This window comes from Balaenoptera acutorostrata, chromosome 11 (genome assembly GCF_949987535.1).
Source record: "Balaenoptera acutorostrata chromosome 11, mBalAcu1.1, whole genome shotgun sequence".
In the NCBI taxonomy this organism is placed as follows: domain Eukaryota; kingdom Metazoa; phylum Chordata; class Mammalia; order Artiodactyla; family Balaenopteridae; genus Balaenoptera; species Balaenoptera acutorostrata.
In genome coordinates, this window is record NC_080074.1 from 42,833,343 (window position 1) to 42,851,404 (window position 18,062).

The following is an 18,062-nucleotide window of genomic DNA, read 5'->3' on the forward strand; positions in this document are numbered from 1 at the left end:
ATCTTTAGTCAATAAAAACAGCTGTATTTCAGGAAGAACAGAGGACTTTGTGGTGTTTTAAAATACCACAGTCCCATCCTCTGCTCCCCAGCAGCCTTGAAAAATAAGTTGTAGTCCTGGTACTGATAGCAGAGTAGGAATGGAGTTCCTTCAAAGCCTCATTCTCAAAGAGGAGTCATTACTTCACCTATATGGTGGTTCCCTGGAAGAGTCTACTTGAAAGGCTTATCTATTAGACCTCACCCAAACTCATTAAAACCTCCTTTCTGGGATGTTTGTCAAATGTTTTAACATAACAGTTGTTTGAGAGGATGGAAAGCAGTTGGGACAAACAACAGACAAATCAAAAAGCTTAAGCAAAAGCTGAGGAATGAGATATCCACAGGGGCTTGAAAAGCTCAGACATATTCTTGGGGAGCTAGAAGGCCATGCACATGTTCAACAAAGACTGGAGAAGGCCCTAAGCTCTCACTTCTGATTGACCTTGAGGTTCTTTGCAAGCAGAAAGTGAAGGCTAAGGCAGAGCTGTAAGCTGCCTGGCTGAGTGCTGAGTGCCCCAACTTGCACTTGCACAAAGAGTTCCTCGACAAAGATCAAGACTTACTGGTTCTAGGGATTTAAGAAGTCTCTGACCACTAACTAACCAAGTAGAGACTTCAGTGGCCACACATGACAAAGATACAGACTTCATAGTATTAGTTCAGAAATGTCACAAACAACAACAAACGCTGGAGAACCTGATACCCAGAACTGCCATGTTACATTATTTGAACAGTCCAGTTTTCAACAAGACATGCAGAAGGGCAAAAAAGTATAACCCATGGGGAGCAGGGGGGAGCAATTAATAGAAACTGTCCCTGAAGAATCCCAGACATTGGACTTACTAGGCAAAGACTTTAAATCAGCTATCTGATTTAAATCTGTACAAAGAACTAAAGGAAAGTATGAAAACAATGTCTCACCAAGTACAGAATTATCAAATAGAGAATATCAAAAAGAGAAAGAAATGTATATTTCACTTAAAATACAGATGTCAAAGAAGAAAACAACTGCAACAAAAAACGTACTGTGTAGCCTTAACTATGTCCCACGTGCTGTAATCATCAATATGAGTTTTCCGTCCGAGGGGTTCACCATATCCATGGCTATAATGGCTTTGAGGTTTGATTTCCTGTTGAAGAAAAAAAATTACGCAGAGATAAGAATTGAGAAATGAAGTATGAAAATATTTCAGTATTTTACTATTGCTTTTGTGCTGTTTGAAGAATGTTTGTTATTTAAAAGATTAAGTTTAACCTTATGCTGAAGTCTGTACTCTTTGGAGAAAAAGCATGTTCAAACAGATCTACCCCTTATACACACTCTCAAAACAGAAAAGCTGCAAAACTGTAAATCAGTGACAAATCAGTAACTGAAATTCATCTTTAGCTCCATAGAACTCTACTTCTTCATCAAATCAACTCTCATTCTCTCAGACCAATTTTTCTACTATTCCAGCATAACCCCCTAGCTCTAACACTCTACTTCAAAACTTTCATCACATGCCAAATAAAAACTAAGGTCCTAAAAAAGGAACCCAGGGATATTATTCTATTATTTTCAGATATCACCTTTTCTTATACTCCTTCATGCTGAGGGCTTGTTAAGGCATCGACTATTAGGTGAATAAAGAACAATAGGGCATTCTAATAAAATGTAAATCTGCTTGAGTAGTTCTAAAAATGTCAACACCCTTAAAGAAACTAATTTTTATATAAAAATTTAATTAAACAGCTTTATAGAATATTACATCCATTTAAAACTTATATGCTATGTGCAATTTTCTATTTAAAATACAAACTTTGCTATGCATAGTCAGCTTCCTCAATATAGCACTAAGATACAATTACTTCTTTTATATGAAAACAGAAAAATTGAGCATGTTTGGTTCTACTACCATCCATTCAAATTTCTATGATTCTGATATTTTTCTCTTACAGGCACACACACATAAATGAAAGGATAAGGCGTAACAAGATATTTGGAGAGAATTAAATCCTTAGAACAATTCATTCTCTCTTGGCCACTGATATTTAACAAAACAAATTTATGGTATTTCATTGGAGAAAAAAGTCTATTATCTTTAGCTCACTCTAGCCATTTAATCTATGTGGAAAATTCCAATACTGATTTGTTTGAACCATACATTTAGAAGACTATCAACAATATTGCTGAATATTTTCAACAATAGGGAATTTAAAAGTTTCACAAAAGCAAATTCTGCTTAGTATATAACCTTTCCTTATGAAAATGTCACCGCCAATATTAAAATACCACCGTAATAATCATAAATCCACATTTGCAGAAGAAAGAAAATAGACATCAGTCTTAAGCCGAGATTCACAACGTATTACACGTACTGCATATAATTTACTAAGTGATTTTTTTGAGAGATTGTTCTTGGACTCCATTAAAATAGAACTGGTTAAATATGAACACAAGCAGGTATAGTATTTTGGGTGTACGCAACACTCTGAATAATTGATGAAGCTAACCAATACATAAGACTTACCCAATTTAATTTTTTTAAATTTTTCTATTTAATTTCTCCACTGAATTCCAGTTCTCAACTTCTCTATGCTCTCTATTCAGTAGAGCAAGATAAAAGAAAGACACGTCTCAGATCAGGAGCACTTCCTTTTTTTTCTAAATTTTTTCTGATATTATTCTCCCCTTCCATAAGGAAAATAACCTTTTAAACTTTCGATTCTGACTTTTTCTATAGGACCATAGACACCTGAAGGAAAATAAAAACCTGGCCATAGTTTACAAGCAGAATGGAGTAAAATGTCCAACAGAACATGTATTGAAAGTCTGCTATAAACAAAGCCCTCTACAATGTACTGGGACCCCAAGCCAGGACAGGGTAAGGCTAGTGCAAAGTTTAAGAGAGTGCCAAAAAACTCCACAATCAAGTTTTTAAAAATCTTAATGAATTATCTTTTAAAAATCAAAACAAAACAAAACATAAACATAAGCATTTTAAATATAGACAGCACCAGTATTGCTCGTTTTCCTTTTGTGTCAGGCTCCACTGTGGCTTGAAGCAGTACTGCAAACCAATATGCAAATACCAAATATGGTCTCTTGCCCTCAAGGCCGTTACAATCCAAAATGGAAGGACAAAGTAGATAAGAAACATAAGTCAAAGATTAGAAGCAAGAGCTAAGTTAAAACTTAAATAAAGACAACATTAGGGCCAAAAAGTAATAATATAACTTTAAAAACTATTTCAATATGAAAATCTGCTAGGGCAAACTGCTATTCTTTTTTACTAAGGACAAATAGGTTGCTTTTACAGGCAAATAACAAACATTCATTAAATAAAAAATAAATCTCTTTTTAAAGCTTGCTACTGTAATGCTTTCATGTGATTTGAGTTTCATTTTTATCCCCAGAGACCTGTTATTATATATAATGATTAAATTGTATTCTCAGTTTATCTACCGTCCATTTTGCCCCACTGACAGTGCCAAATGTGATCTTCCAATGTACTAGAAATCAGACTTTTTTTCCAGTAACATTTAAAAATTAAATGCATTTGTTTTATCACAATTATATGGTTTTTATTTGTTTACTTCTACTTTTTAGTAAAGGAAATATGATTTTCTTAAAAGATGGTTTTACATATATCCCTAGAGTAATTTTCAAGAGGTAGAGTTATTCCCACTAAAAAGGTAGAGGAAATGGTGTTTAAGCAAATCTCCAACCTGTTGTACTATTTTTTAAAAAATTAATAACACAGAACTTAAATTCTTTTTCTCACTTTTAATCACATTGGAAACTGATTCACCTCTAGAACTAGCACCCTGCCAATCTGACAAATGACAACACTCTATCAAGATAACCACCACTATCACTAGGCCTAGGAATAACAGTTGTGATTTTTAAACTTTAAAAACATAAAATAAAAAATACTGTGTTAATGTAAATAAATATATCCTATAAATGTACAGATGATATTAATTTTTTAATTATAAATTTGCTATTATACATCAGATAAATTTTCAACATACAAATATTTAATGACACTAAAATTCTATAATTTTTCCTTGATTTTAATGGGAACCAAGATGCAATTTAATTGATATCTCTGCCAAGGAAAGTAATACTAATTAAAGAATACATATGTAGGTCATTGTAACTTTTAAGAAATGCAGTAATTCCATTAGAAGCAGCATGGTATAATAGAAAAAGTCCTTGACTGAGAGGCTACTGAATTGAAAGTCTGCCACTCTCTTACCTAGGCTACAACTCAGCAAGGCAATTAACTATGGTAGGATTCAGGTCCCTCATTTGTAAAAAGAGGAGGATGAATAAGATCAGCTTAGAGTTCCACCCAGGTGCCTCAAGGACCAACATCAGGGTATCAAAGAGCTTGATGGTTTCAGCTCCACTCAATCCACTCCCTTCTTAAACAAGGCACTTTGTTATTTAGCCTCTTTTTAGATACTGGGGCTTTACATAATATTTCTTTAATTAAAAAAAAAAAGATTCAGCTCCTTTTTAAAAGTTTAAAAACCACTAGATTAGAAGTTCTCCAAGATCCCTTCTAAGGCTACCATACAATGATTTTATATATTGGAATAAAGAAATTACAGCCACTAGAAAGATCCTTAAGGTACCTAAATTGACAGCCAAAGGTTTTTATAGCCCTAGGAGTTGCTGAAGAGAACTAGAAGGAGAGAAAGCACCTCCAAAACCTGCTGCTCAAGTAGCAGACAGGAATGAGAAGAGCTGGGACAAGCTCAGCTGCCATACACTGCTGCTAAGAGAAATCAATACGATAAAACTCAAACTTATACAGCAGATACAGGCAAACTCTGGATGGCATATCAAGATGATAGACTCCATAATACGTGTTTATTCACATGCCTGGATGGAATTATATAACCAATAAACTAGTTAGCAAGTGTCTGTGTGCAATCTAGTTAACTTTTAAAAAATACTAGACCTATTAATCTTTAGTTTACATTCATTTAAAACAAAGAGGGAGGCAGCACTGATCAAAGAATCCTCTACGGCAGGGGTCCCCAGGCCCCGGGCTGCGGATTGCTACGGAACCGGGCCACACAGGAGGTGATGAGCGGTGGGCGAGGGAGCGAAGCTTCATCTGCCGCCCCCATCGCTCGCATTACCGCCTGAACCATCTCCTCCCCCACCCCAGGCCATGGAAAAACTGTCTTCCACGAAACCGGTCTCCGGTGCCAAAAAGGTTGGGGACCCCTGTTCTATGGCAGAGTACTTTATTACCAACCAAATATAGATGTTTAATAAGTGCTCTATAAGAAAAGGTGCTCCAAGAATCGGTTCTATGGTAGAGTATACCTGAAAGAACAAACATGCAAGAGTAAGTTCAGGAATATTCCGAAAGAAGGGTAAGGGCAGGGACTTGCCCTGCCATTAATTACAATACATCAGACGGCAAACTAAAGAAAAAACAGGAGTACTGCAGTGATAAATAGGGCAGTGGAATAGAGCTTGAAGAATGAGAATTAGAATCAGGAGGGAAAGACATATTATTCAGTAAATGGTATAAATGGACAACTGGCTAGTCATTTGGGATAAAAAAAAAATTCAACAGGCTCCAACATAGAAGGGTGATGTGCTTGGTAGAAAGACGCTAACAAATACAGCCAAGGATATAGTTTCTTTAAAGGCATATGATGCTGAAACTTGTCTGAAAAAGCAGGGCCACACAAAGCAGAATTCAGAGCAGCATGCTCCCAGGTGGAAGCTTCCCAGGTCAGCAACACATCCCATGAGAACATACAGGTAGATGCCTACACCATTCTCCTGGTGAGAGAAGCATGCACCCTCGTGTTCTGGGGAGTCTTTGTGCCACTCTGGACTCTCCTGACTGTTCTGGAGACTCTGACCGTATGTCTGGTGCTCACCAGGTCTAAGTAACTTGTTCAAAACAGCTCTAGGACTTTCCTGAATGTTTAATGAAAGACCAGTTAAAGTGCAGATCAATTTCCCAGGCTTCCTAGAGAAGTGACTACCCGGCAGGACCAGGCCTCAGTCAAGGACTCTTCCTATAAGATTCCCATCTTGCTCCTTATATTAGATAACTTCCAGTCAGGTCAAAGATGTAAATATAAGAATATCAAGTAATAATAGTCCTAATGTTTAAAAAAAAAAAAAAGCTCTGAGAAAAGCATGAGTAACAACACATTGAAAAATGGGCACAGAATATGAAGATAATTCAAAGAGGGCAAAATACAATGGCAAATATAGGCATGAAAAGATGCCGTAATTCTCAATATAAATGCATTTCCAAACAGAGAGAGCGAGAGAGACCACAAAATCAATTCAATAAAATTCTAGGGCACATACATGTTACCTACAAGACACATTACCTGCCTGCCTTTGGTGCATTAACCCATAAATATACACAGATGAATTAGCAAACCAGTAGGGCTTAACCATATGCTTGTAACTTGCACTGTGCAAATGTCTGCTGTCAGGTATCATTCTAACAGGCTGGACTGTGAATCAAGAAGCTAACTGTAGCTAATTATATTAATTTTGAGCTTCTCAAATTTAATTCCATTAAATGTATATGATGAAACTAGAACAATATAAAGCATTGTTGACAAGAAGAAAGAAAAAAAGTCTCTATACATAATTGATTCATTTTTAAGTCCTAGCCAAAACTGAGGAGCCAAATGTGAGACCTTCTTAAAACCTAGGTAGTAATGAACTAAATTCTAGGAATACCATAAGGATTTTTAAAAAGGAATATATAATGAGAGGACAGCATAAGTATTAAACGTATAACCAAATGAACAATGAAAGATAAGGAAAAGCAGTAGCCACTACAAAATTATAAAATAACTTTCTTTTAAAATGTATTTAATTAACAGTGCCAGCAAATGGCACTACACTCAAGACAGAATTTCTTACTAATCTATTGGATGTACCCTCTTTAAGGGAAGATTGGACAAAAATGATTTGGTAATATAATGGAAAGATTTCAAATCAATTTTTTCAGTAAGTAAGAAGTCTCTGCTATATTATATGCTCTGCTGTGGTCCCCAATCCCTGGCTAACAGTATGTGATTTTTGCTTTTAAAAAAGAGATGCCAACTTGAGGCATAGGTAGGTTCTCTTTATGCTGTAGGACCACCACTGTCTCAATCCAAACTATCAAATTCACTTTGCTTGCTTCCAACAAATTTTAGACTAGGAAAATGTTCATCACCTTCTAGCTTCACTAAAAACTGGTTTTCACTTCATTTCCTTCTAGTATTAATCTATACGTATATACATACTTGCAACAATATACATAAATCTGGCACACTTTTTTTCCTTCCACAAACATTTGATGAACAAATGCCTATATGTATATTTTTCTCCCTCTCCTTAAAAAAACAAAAGAAAGAAAGAAAGAAAGAAAAGAAAAAAAAACTTTATTTTTAGGATTATTTTTATTTAGGAGTTTAAGATTTACAAAACCAGTACACAGTTCCCATATTCCACACACCCAGTTTCCACTATTATTAACATCTAACATTAGTATGGTACATTTGTTGTTATTCAATCAATATTAATACATTATTAACTGAGATCTATACTTTATTCAGATTGCCTTAGGTTTTAGGTAATGTCCTTTTTCTGTTCCAGGATTCCATCCAGGGTATCGCATTACATTTAAGTGGTCATGGCTCCCTAGGCTCTTCTTGGCTATGACAATTCCTCAAACTTTACTCATTTTTGATGACTTTGACAGTTTTGAGAACTAGTCAGGTATTTTGTAGAATGACCCTCAACTGGGATTTGTCAGGGTTTTTTTTCACTATTAGACTAGAGTATGTGTTTTTAGGAAGAAGTGTTATTTTTTAATTTAACCTAATTTTGCAAATTTCCTTCAATACTGCTATATAATCTTTATTTGCCCAAATATTTATATATCTTTAGTCTGTAATCACAGTATTCATATATTTTATATTCTTCCCTTTTACATTTCCTCTTAGAATGGCTATTATTAAAATGACAAGATATGACAGATGTTGGAGAGGATGTGAAAAAAAGGGAACCCTTGTACACTGTTGGTGGGACTGTAAATTGGAATAGTCACTATGGAAAATAGTATGGGGATTCCTCAAAAAATTAAGAATAGGACTACCATATGACCTAGCTATTTCACTTTTGGGTATTTATCCAAAGAACACAAAAACACTAATTCAAAAAGATATCTGCACTCTTATGTTCACTGCAGCATTATTTACAATAGCTGAGACATGGAAACAACCTAGGTGTCCATCGATGGATAAAGGGATGAAGAAGATGTGGTATATCCATACACAATGGAATACTACTCAGCCATAAAAAAGAATGAAATACTGACATCTGCGACAACACGGATAGACCTTGAGGGTATTATGCTAAGTAAAATAAGTCAGAAGGAGAAAGACAAATACTGTATGATTTCACTCACGTGTGGAATCTAGAAAAATAAAACAAAATAAAACAAAAACAAACTCATAGATACAGAGAACAGATTAGTGTTTACCAGAAGAGAAGGGGATTGGGGGGAGGTGAGCAAGGGGTGAAAGGGATCAACTGTATGGTGATAGATTATAACTAGACTCCCAGTTTGTAGTGTATACAGATGTTGAATTACAATGCTGTACACCTTAAACTTATATAATAATTTTTAAAAACAAACCAAGAAAAAGGATAACTTAAAAAAAAAAGAATAAATGGATGGATTTTTCCTCACTACAACAAAATACTTCCTTTAACTCATTTAACAGTTCTTCTTTTTAACCCATTATTGACCAGGGGATTTTTGTAGAAACTAACGCCTGTGGCCTTAATACATTTCTGGTCAAAAATGTATTAACTGGAGTAAATCCTAGAGAGAGATTCTTAAAGGGTATGAATATTTTTATGGTTCTTGATACAATATCTAAATTGTTTTTGCAAAGGGATTATATTTATAATCCCATCATCAATATCTGATTAACCATTTCTCCATAAACTCACTGACTCTAGGTGTTATTTTTAAATTATCCCTTAATTTAAATAGAGTAGGTAATACTTGAACTCTCAACCTTAAATATATTTTCCTATTCTATATCATCTTTTGAGAATTGCTTGTTCCTATCCTTTGGCCATTTTATTCTATTTCGGTCCTGAAATTTGTTTGTCTAATGTATTTGAATCTGATTTTTATGTATAGGGAAGATTAGATACTAACCTTTTCATACTGATCTAAACACTTCTGTTCCATTTTTAGAGCTGTTATCTACGTTTTTGATATGTTTCAAGGATTATACTTTTATAATCACGCACATTTTTTTCCTTGGGCATTTTTGCTCCTGACTTTTATATTTAAATACTACCATAGCACTTGGAGGAAGACAGGGTTACCGCTGCAGCGGAGCCTCGGGCCACCCACTCCTGCTCCTAACTTACCGCTGTTCTCTCTCGCCAAGGAACAAGTCAGTCAGGAAGCCGCACCGCAGCCATGGCTTTTAAAGATAATGGAAAGACTCCCATGGAGCCCGAGGTGGTGATTCACTGCATTAGGATCACCCTCAACAGCCACAGCGTGAAGTCTTTGGAGAAGGTATGTGCTGACCTGATCAGAGGCGTGAAGGAAAAGAATCTCAAAGTGAAAAGGACCAGTTCAGATGCCTACCAAAACTCTGAGAATAACTACAAGGAAAACTCCTTGTGGTGAAGGTTCTAAGACTTGGGATCTTTTCCAGATAAGGATCCACAAGGGACTCATTGACCTGCACAGTCCTGAGATTGTCAAGCAGATCACTTCCATCAGTATTGAGCCAGGAGTCGAGGCTGAAGTCACCAGTGCAGATGCTTAAATCAACATTTTTAATAAATTGATAATCAGTTGTTTAAAAAAAAAAATACTTCCATAATCATTAGTGCTACCCATCAAATATTTCCAGTTCTTTTCCCAAGCACATGGTAGTTTTGTATGTCCTTGGCCCCTGGAAAATTAAATAAGCCCAAGTGATTGACTTTTTTCTTTTAACCAAGAGAATATGAATAAAAGAGACATGTTGCTGTCAGAGAATAGGTTTTAAGAGCCAGTATGCAATTCCTCACTCTCACTTCTCGTCGGCCATGGAAACTGGCAATGTTCCAGAGAGCAGATAATCAGTCTGGGTCCCAGAGCAGCCATAATGCATGTGTAGCAAACTACTGACACGTATGCCACTAAGATTTCAGGGTTGCTACTGCAGCAAAACCTAGCTTATCCTGACTACTATAACTCTGAGAGTTATTCTAGTAAGTAGCATGCAGATGGGGACCAATATAAATCATTTTCATTGCATTTTGGAGCTGGTTATAAGTAGTATATGGGAGTACTACTAATGTACAGATTTACCTTGTATCTAGCCACATTGTTAAAATTATAATCTCTAATTTTTTATGATCTCTTTGAATAGTCTAAGAATACAATCAAATCTGAAAATAAGTGTCGTCTTTCATTTCATGGCATACGGCATTGGCAGAAACATCAAATGCAATTTTAGAAAAAAATAATGACAGTACATCCTTATTTCCTTATTTTTTTTTTCCATTTTAAACAGGCAATGCCCTTACTGTTTCTGCATTATATATAAAGTTGTTAAGTCGTCCTTATTCAAATCCATTCCAGAGAATGAATAACATTGCATTTAGATACAAATGTCTACTTGACCACTTTTTTCTGTCCTTTTCTGTTTTGCCTCTACAATATCCTCTTAAAAGGTCTGTCTACACTGCTGTTCCAATCACTCCCCTGCTTAAAATCCTTAAAATCATGCATATAGAGTAAATGAAGAACATTTCAGCAGTCATACAAAATCCCATGGTCTGGCCCCACCAGCTTTAATATTTTTTCCAGCTTTAATATTCATCATTTCCTTCCAAGCATCATACATGTTTATTTATACCAGCCATTCCAAGAAGTCATGTACTTTAAAAACCTCAGTATCATTTTGCTCATGTTAGCTATTCTACTCAGAAGGCACACCCCATCTCAGGTTTGGCAGACTTTTACAAATCCTTCAATTCACACTTCAAAAGTCACCATAGCCTTCCCTGTTTCCTTCAGGCAGAGTCAACTGTCCTGTTATCTGTGTTCTCACTACTACACAAACAAATTATTATAGTACTGTGTGATGGTATATGTGTTAGTTTCCCATTGATCCTCTAATAGATTTCTACAAGCTTAGTGCCTTAAAAGGACACATATTTATTATATTATAGTTCTGGAGATCGGAAGATCAAAATCAAACATCAATATCACAAAGGGTCAGCAGAGCCATGTTCCCTAAAGAGGCTCTAGGGGAGAAGCCATTCTTTGCCTCTTCTAGCTCTGGTGGCTTCTGGCATACCTTGGCTTGTGGTGACATCAGTCCAATATTTGAGGCCAGCATCTTCAAATCTCCCTGGTCTGCTTCATAAGGGCTATTCCTTCTGTATGTGTGTTCAAATCTCTGTCTGCCTCCCTCTTATAAGGATATGTGTAATTGCAATTAGGGTCCACCTGGATATCCAGAATGACCTCCCCCATCACAAGACCCTTAATTTAATCATCCCTGTAAAGATTCTTTTTCCCTTATAAGGTAACACTTATAGGACAAGTTCCAGGGTTTAAGATTTGATATCTTTGGGAAGCCATTATTCTGCTTACCAGAAATGGGAATAAAGGTGGAGAAGTAAAGAGGCAAAGTTAATATTACATAGGCTAGGTGCTGTTTGTCGTTTTCTCTCAGCTATCAAATATCCTCAGTCATTGGCAGTATCAACTGTTGCCTCTCTCATGTGGGGTATTTTGAGAATTCTGAAATACTCTCTCCTTGACCAAACTGCAGTCAGACTCCTCTGAGCATTCTTCTCAACTAGGCCTTGACCTTGGTTCCCATCCTTACTGGGACTGCATAGTCCAACTTTAGCAAGAATCCTGCTAAGTCAGTTTAGAGAACTTCCTGTCCTTGCTATCTGATCACCCTGGCTTGCCCTCAGCAAGAATCCTGTTAAGTTGGTTTAGCAAGAATCTCCCTATCCTTGATGTCTCCTCTTAGTATTTTCCCTCCACTGACCACCACCCCCCCCCACCTCATTCTGCCTGTTGGCTATAAATCTCCAATTGTCCTTGCTGTATTCAGAACTGAGCCCAGTTTTATACTGAGGGCTCCTTTCCCCCTATTACAATAGTTCCTGGATGAAATCCATTTTTACCATTTTAACTACTGTCAGCTCTGGTTTTCTTTGACAGAACCTCCCTCTGTAACATTCTCTGGTGCAGAAGAGACATTCTTCAGCTTACCTCTAAAAAGTCCTCAGCTCCTATGTCACTGGTATAACTTTGGGGTTGCTTCTGCCCAGCAGGCAATTCTCTTTGGTAAGTTTCTTTCAAGATGGCTATAGCTTGTCTAGCCTCTAAAGTGTTTGTTTGGCCCAAAGGAAACACCTTTAATTCAACATCACTGGACACACAGAGGAAGCTCTCTCTCCTGGCTCTTCCACTGTATGGCTATTTTATATATCGCTTACCTTTACACTTCCCCAGTAAAGCAGCAGCTGCCCCCAGTGTCTGGGCCATCAGTAATTCCAGGAGACCCAAATCACCCTTTTCCAAGAATTCTCTAACACTCCACTCAGACAGCATCCTAGGGAGGCCTAACTATTTTCCACAACCCAGCAGACATTCAGCCAGAGAAATATTTTTCCTCCTGAAAAGTTCCCCAATCTTTCAGAGGAATTGTTTGCAACCCACATGGAAGACAATATAAACACTACAGCACTCCCTCTTGGGTTGATAACTCTTCCAAGAACCCTTTGTTCCCACTAAAGTCTCTCTTTATCTTGTATAGACTAGAGGTAACAGAGTTCCAGTACAAATCACAGCCACTTTCCAGCAGGTTCAGCACCTCTGTTTATACTGCAGGGCTCCTTTGTCAACTACTGTCCTCAGTTTTGAGCTCCAAGAAAAATGCTTAGATGACAAGAAAAAATCCCACTTTACATCCTATTATACAAAACTGTATCTTAAAATACTTAGTATTTCTCACATAACATTATGTTTTTTGGGATTTACCTGTGCTGAAACATGTAGTTCTGGTTTATTTAATGAAATTATTAGACAGTATTCCATTACATGAATAAACCACATACATTCCCCTACTAAGAGACTTTTTTGCTACTATAAATCATACTGCAATGAACAATCTTATACAGGTCTCATCTGTAAAAGTTTCTCTAGGGTAAGCACCTAGTATTGGAACTTCTGGATTAAGAGATTTTGAGTATCTTCTACTTTATTGTCATTAAAATACTTTCCAAAGTGGCAGTACCAACTTATACTCTCACTAGCAATGTATGTGTTTTTCACTATACTTAGATTTACCAGACTTAATTTTGGAGGAATCTGATGGGTACTAAATTATATCTTGTTTTGACCTGCATTTCCCGGAAGCAAATTGAAAAAAAGTTAATTTAGGTAGATCAACTATATCAATGCTGCTGAAAAGTCAACAAGGATGAGGACCACAAGTTAACCACTGGATACAGCAATATAGATTTTGTGTTGCTCTGCCAAGGTAGAAGCACATGCCAGACTAGAACTGATTAAAGAAAAGATGGAATGAAAGAAACTGGGAACAGCAAGTACAGGCAAATCTCTTGAGGAGTTTTGATACAAGGAAGAGCAAAGAAATAGGGCAGTAGGCAGAAAAGAAGTGGAATCAAAGGAAAACACGGTGTGGGTTTTGAGATTTTCTTTTTAGGATGGGAGAAATGACTGCTAGTAGAAATGATCTGGTAGAGTCAAAAACTGATGAGGTAGAAGTATGAGTAGAGAACTGCTGAAGAAATGCCTTCAGTGGGCATGAGAGAATAGAAATTAAGCATAACCAAACATATACAGTATTTTTATGCTAAAAGACACAGAACACTGATGAAAGAAATCAAAGAAGATCTAAATAAATAGACAGACATACCATATTTATGGATTGGAAGACTAAAAATGGTTAAGATGTCAATTCTCCCCACATTGACAGATAAGTTTAATGCAATTCCTATCAAAAGCCCAGCGAGACTTTTTGTGTATATAGACAAGGTTATTCTAAAATACATAATGATCAAGGGATCAATCCAAGAAGAAGAAGATATAACAATTATAAATATTTATGCACCCAACACAGGAGCACCTCAATACATAAAGCAAATGCTAACAACCATAAAAGGGGAAATTGACATTAACACAATAATAGTGGGGGACTTTAACACCCCACTTACACCAATGGACAGATCATCCAAACAGAAAATAAATAAAGAAACACAAGATTTAAATGACACAACAGACCAGATAGATTTAATTGATATTTATAGGACATTCCACACGGAAGTGGCAGAATATACTTCCTTCTCAAGTCCACACAGAACATTCTCCAGGATAGATCACATCTTGGTGATCACATCAAGCCTCGGAAAATTTAAGAAGATTGAAATCGTATCAAGCGTCTTTTCCGACCACAACGCCATGAGATTAGAAACCAATTACAGGAAAAAAAAACTGTAAAAAACACAAATACATTGAGGCTAAACAGGGTGCTACTAAATAACCAAGAGATCACTGAAGAAATTAAAGAGGAAATCAAAAAATGCATAGAAACAAATGACAAAAAAACAAAATGACCCAAAACCTATGGGATGCAGCAGAAGCAGTTCTAAGAGGGAAGTGTATAGCAATTCAATCTCACCTCAAGAAACAAGAAAAATCTCAAATTAACAATCTAATCTTACACCTAAAGCAACTAGAGAAAGAAGAACAAAGAAAACCCAAAGTCAGTAGTAGGAAAGAAATCATAAAGATCAGAGCAGAAATAAATGAAATAGAAATGAAAAAAACAATAGCAAAGATCAATAAAAGTAAAAGTTGGTTCTTTGAGAAGATAAACAAAATTGATAAACACTTAGCCAGACTCAACAAGAAAAAAAGGGAGAGGATGCAAATCAATAAATTAGAAATGAAAAAGGAGAGATCACAACTGACACCGCAGAAATACAAAGGATTATAAGAGACTACTACAAGCAACTATATGCCAATAAAATGGACAACCTCAAAGAAATGGGCAAATTCTTGGAAAGGTACAATTTTCCAAGAATTAGAAAATATAAACAGACCTATCTCAAGGAATGAAATTGAAACTGTGATTAAAAATCTTCCAACAAACAAAAGTCCAGGACCAGATGGCTTCACAGGTAAATTCTATCAAACATTTAGAGAAGAGCTAACACTATCCTCCTCAAGCTCTTCCAAAAAATTACAGAGGGAGGAACACTCCTGAATTCATTCTATGAGGCCACCATCACCCTGATACCAAAACCAGACAAAGATATCACAAAAAAAGAAAATTACAGACTGATATCACTGATGAACATAGACGCAAAATTCCTCAACAAAATACTAGCAAACAGAATCCAACAACACATTGAAAAGATCATACACCATGATCAAGTGGGATTTGTCCCAGGAATGGAAGGATTCTTCAATATACACAAATCAATCAATGTGATACACCATATTAGCAAATTGAAGAATAAAAACCATACGATCATCTCAATAGATGCAGAAAAAGCTTTTGACAAAATTCAACACCCATTTATGATAAAAACTCTCCAGAAAGTGAGCACAGAGGAAACCTACCTCAACATAATAAAGGCCATACATGACAAACCCACAGCAAACATCATTCTCAATGGTGAAAAACTGAAAGCATTTCCTCTAAGATCAGGAACAAGACAAGGACGTCCACTCTCGCCACTCTTATTCAACATAGTTTGGAAGTCCTAGCCATGGCACTCAGAGAAGAAAAAGAAATAAAAGGAATACAAATTGGAAAAGAAGAAGTAAAACTGTCACTGTTTGCAGATGACATGATACTATACACAGAATATCCTAAAGATGCCACCAGAAAACTACTAGAGCTAATCAATGAATTTGGTAAAGTTACAGGATACAAAATTAATGCACAGAAATCTCCCGCGTTCCTATACACTAACAATGAAAGATCAGAAAGAGAAATTAAAGAAACAATCCCCTTTACCACTGCAACAAAAAGAGTAAAATACCTAGAATAAGCCTACCTAAGGAGGCAAAAGACCTGTACTCCGAAAACTATAAAACACTGATGAAAGAAATCAGATGACACAAAGAGATGGAGAGATATACCATGTTCTTGGATTGGAAGAATCAATATTGTGAAAATGACTATACTATCCAAAGCAATCTACAGAGTCAATGCAATCCCTATCAAATCACCAATTGCATTCTTCACAGAATTAGAACAAAAAATTTTACAATTTGTATGGAAACACAAAAGACCCTGAATAGCCAAAGCAATCTTGAGAAAGAAAAACGGAGCTGGAGCAATCAGGCTCCCTGACTTCAAACTATACTACAAAGCTACAATAATCAAGACAGTATGGTACTGGCACAACAGCAATATAGATCAATAGTATAGAAGAGAAAGCCCAGAGATAAACCCACATACACATGGTCACCTAATTTATGACAAAGGAGGCAAGAACATACAATGGAGAAAAGACAGCCTCTTCAATAAGTGGTGCTGGGGAAACTGGACAGCTACATGTGAAAGAATGAAATTAGAACACTCCCTAACACCATACACAAAAATAAACTCAAAATGGATTAAAGACCTAAATGTAAGAACGGATACTATAAAACTCTTAGAAGAAAACATAGGAAAAACACTCTCTGACATAAACCACAGCAAGATCTTTTTTGACCCACCTCCTAGAGTAATGAAAATAAAAACAAAAATAAACAAATGGGACCTAATGAAACTTAAAAGCTTTTGCACAGCAAAGGAAACCATAAACAAGATGAAAGGACAACCCTCAGAATGGGAGAAAATATTTGCAAACGAAGCAATGGACAAAGGATTAATCTCCAAAAATATACAAACAGCTCATGGAGCTCAATATCAAAAAAAACAACCCAATCAAAAAATGGGCGGGGCTTCCCTGGTGGCACAGTGGTTAAGAATCCGCCTGCCAATGCAGGGGACACGGGTTCAAGCCCTGGTCTGGGAAGATCCCACATGCTGCAGCGCAACTAAGCCCGTGTGCCACAACTACTGAGCCTGTTTGCCACAACTACTGAAGCCTGCGCGCCTAGAGCCCCAGCTCCACAACAAGAGAAGCCACCGCAATGAGAAGCCCGCACACTGCAATGAAGAGTAGCCCCCACTCACCATAACTAGAGAAAGCCCGCGCACAGCAACAAAGACACAATGCAGCCAAAAATAAATAACTTAATTAAAAAAAAAAAAATGGGGCTTCCCTGGTGGCACAGTGATTGAGAATCTGCCTGCCAATGCAGGGGACACGGGTTCGAGCCCTGGTCTGGGAAGATCCCACATGCCACGGAGCAACTGGGCCCGTGAGCCACAACTACTGAGCCTGCGCGTCTGGAGCCTGTGCTCCGCAACAAGAGAGGCCGCGATGGTGAGAGGCCGCGATGGTGAGAGGCCCGCGCACCGCGATGAAGAGTGGTCCCCACTTGCCGCAACTAGAGAAAGCCCTCGCACAGAAACGAAGACACAACACAGTCATAAAATAAAAATAAAATAAAAGAACGTGAATTTAAAAAAAAAAAAAAAAAAACCTTTAAAAAAAAAAAAAAAAAAAATGGGTGGAAGACCTAAACAGACATCTCTCCAAGGAGGACAGACAAATGGCCAAGGGGCTCATAAAAGGATGCTTAACATCACTAATTATTAGAGAAATGGAAATCAAAACTACCATGAGGTATCACCTCACACCAGTCAGAAGGGCCATCATCATAAGATCTACAAACAATAAATGCTGGTGAGGGTGTGGAGAAAAGAAAACCCTCTTGTACTGTTGGTGGGAATGTAAACTGATATAGCCACTATGGAGAACAGTATGGAGGTTCCTTAAAAAACTAAAAAGAGAACTATCATGTGACCCAGCAATCCCACTCCTGGGCATATACCCTGAGAAAACCA

General features: G+C 36.8%; 1 protein-coding gene and 1 pseudogene across 3 annotated transcripts in view; one reads left to right on the plus strand and one right to left on the minus strand.

Moving 5' to 3' along the window:
• ZDHHC17 (zinc finger DHHC-type palmitoyltransferase 17) overlaps positions 1-18,062 on the minus strand; it is a 126,060-nt gene that overhangs the window by 94,194 nt on the left and 13,804 nt on the right. For all 3 annotated transcript variants that reach the window (XM_057556328.1, XM_057556326.1, XM_057556327.1), the window contains exon 2: positions 1,068-1,171. In XM_057556328.1, the coding sequence (XP_057412311.1) occupies positions 1,068-1,171 (104 nt within the window). The remainder of the gene's footprint in view (positions 1-1,067; positions 1,172-18,062) is intronic.
• Positions 9,518-9,875, plus strand: LOC102999888 (40S ribosomal protein S20-like; annotated as a pseudogene).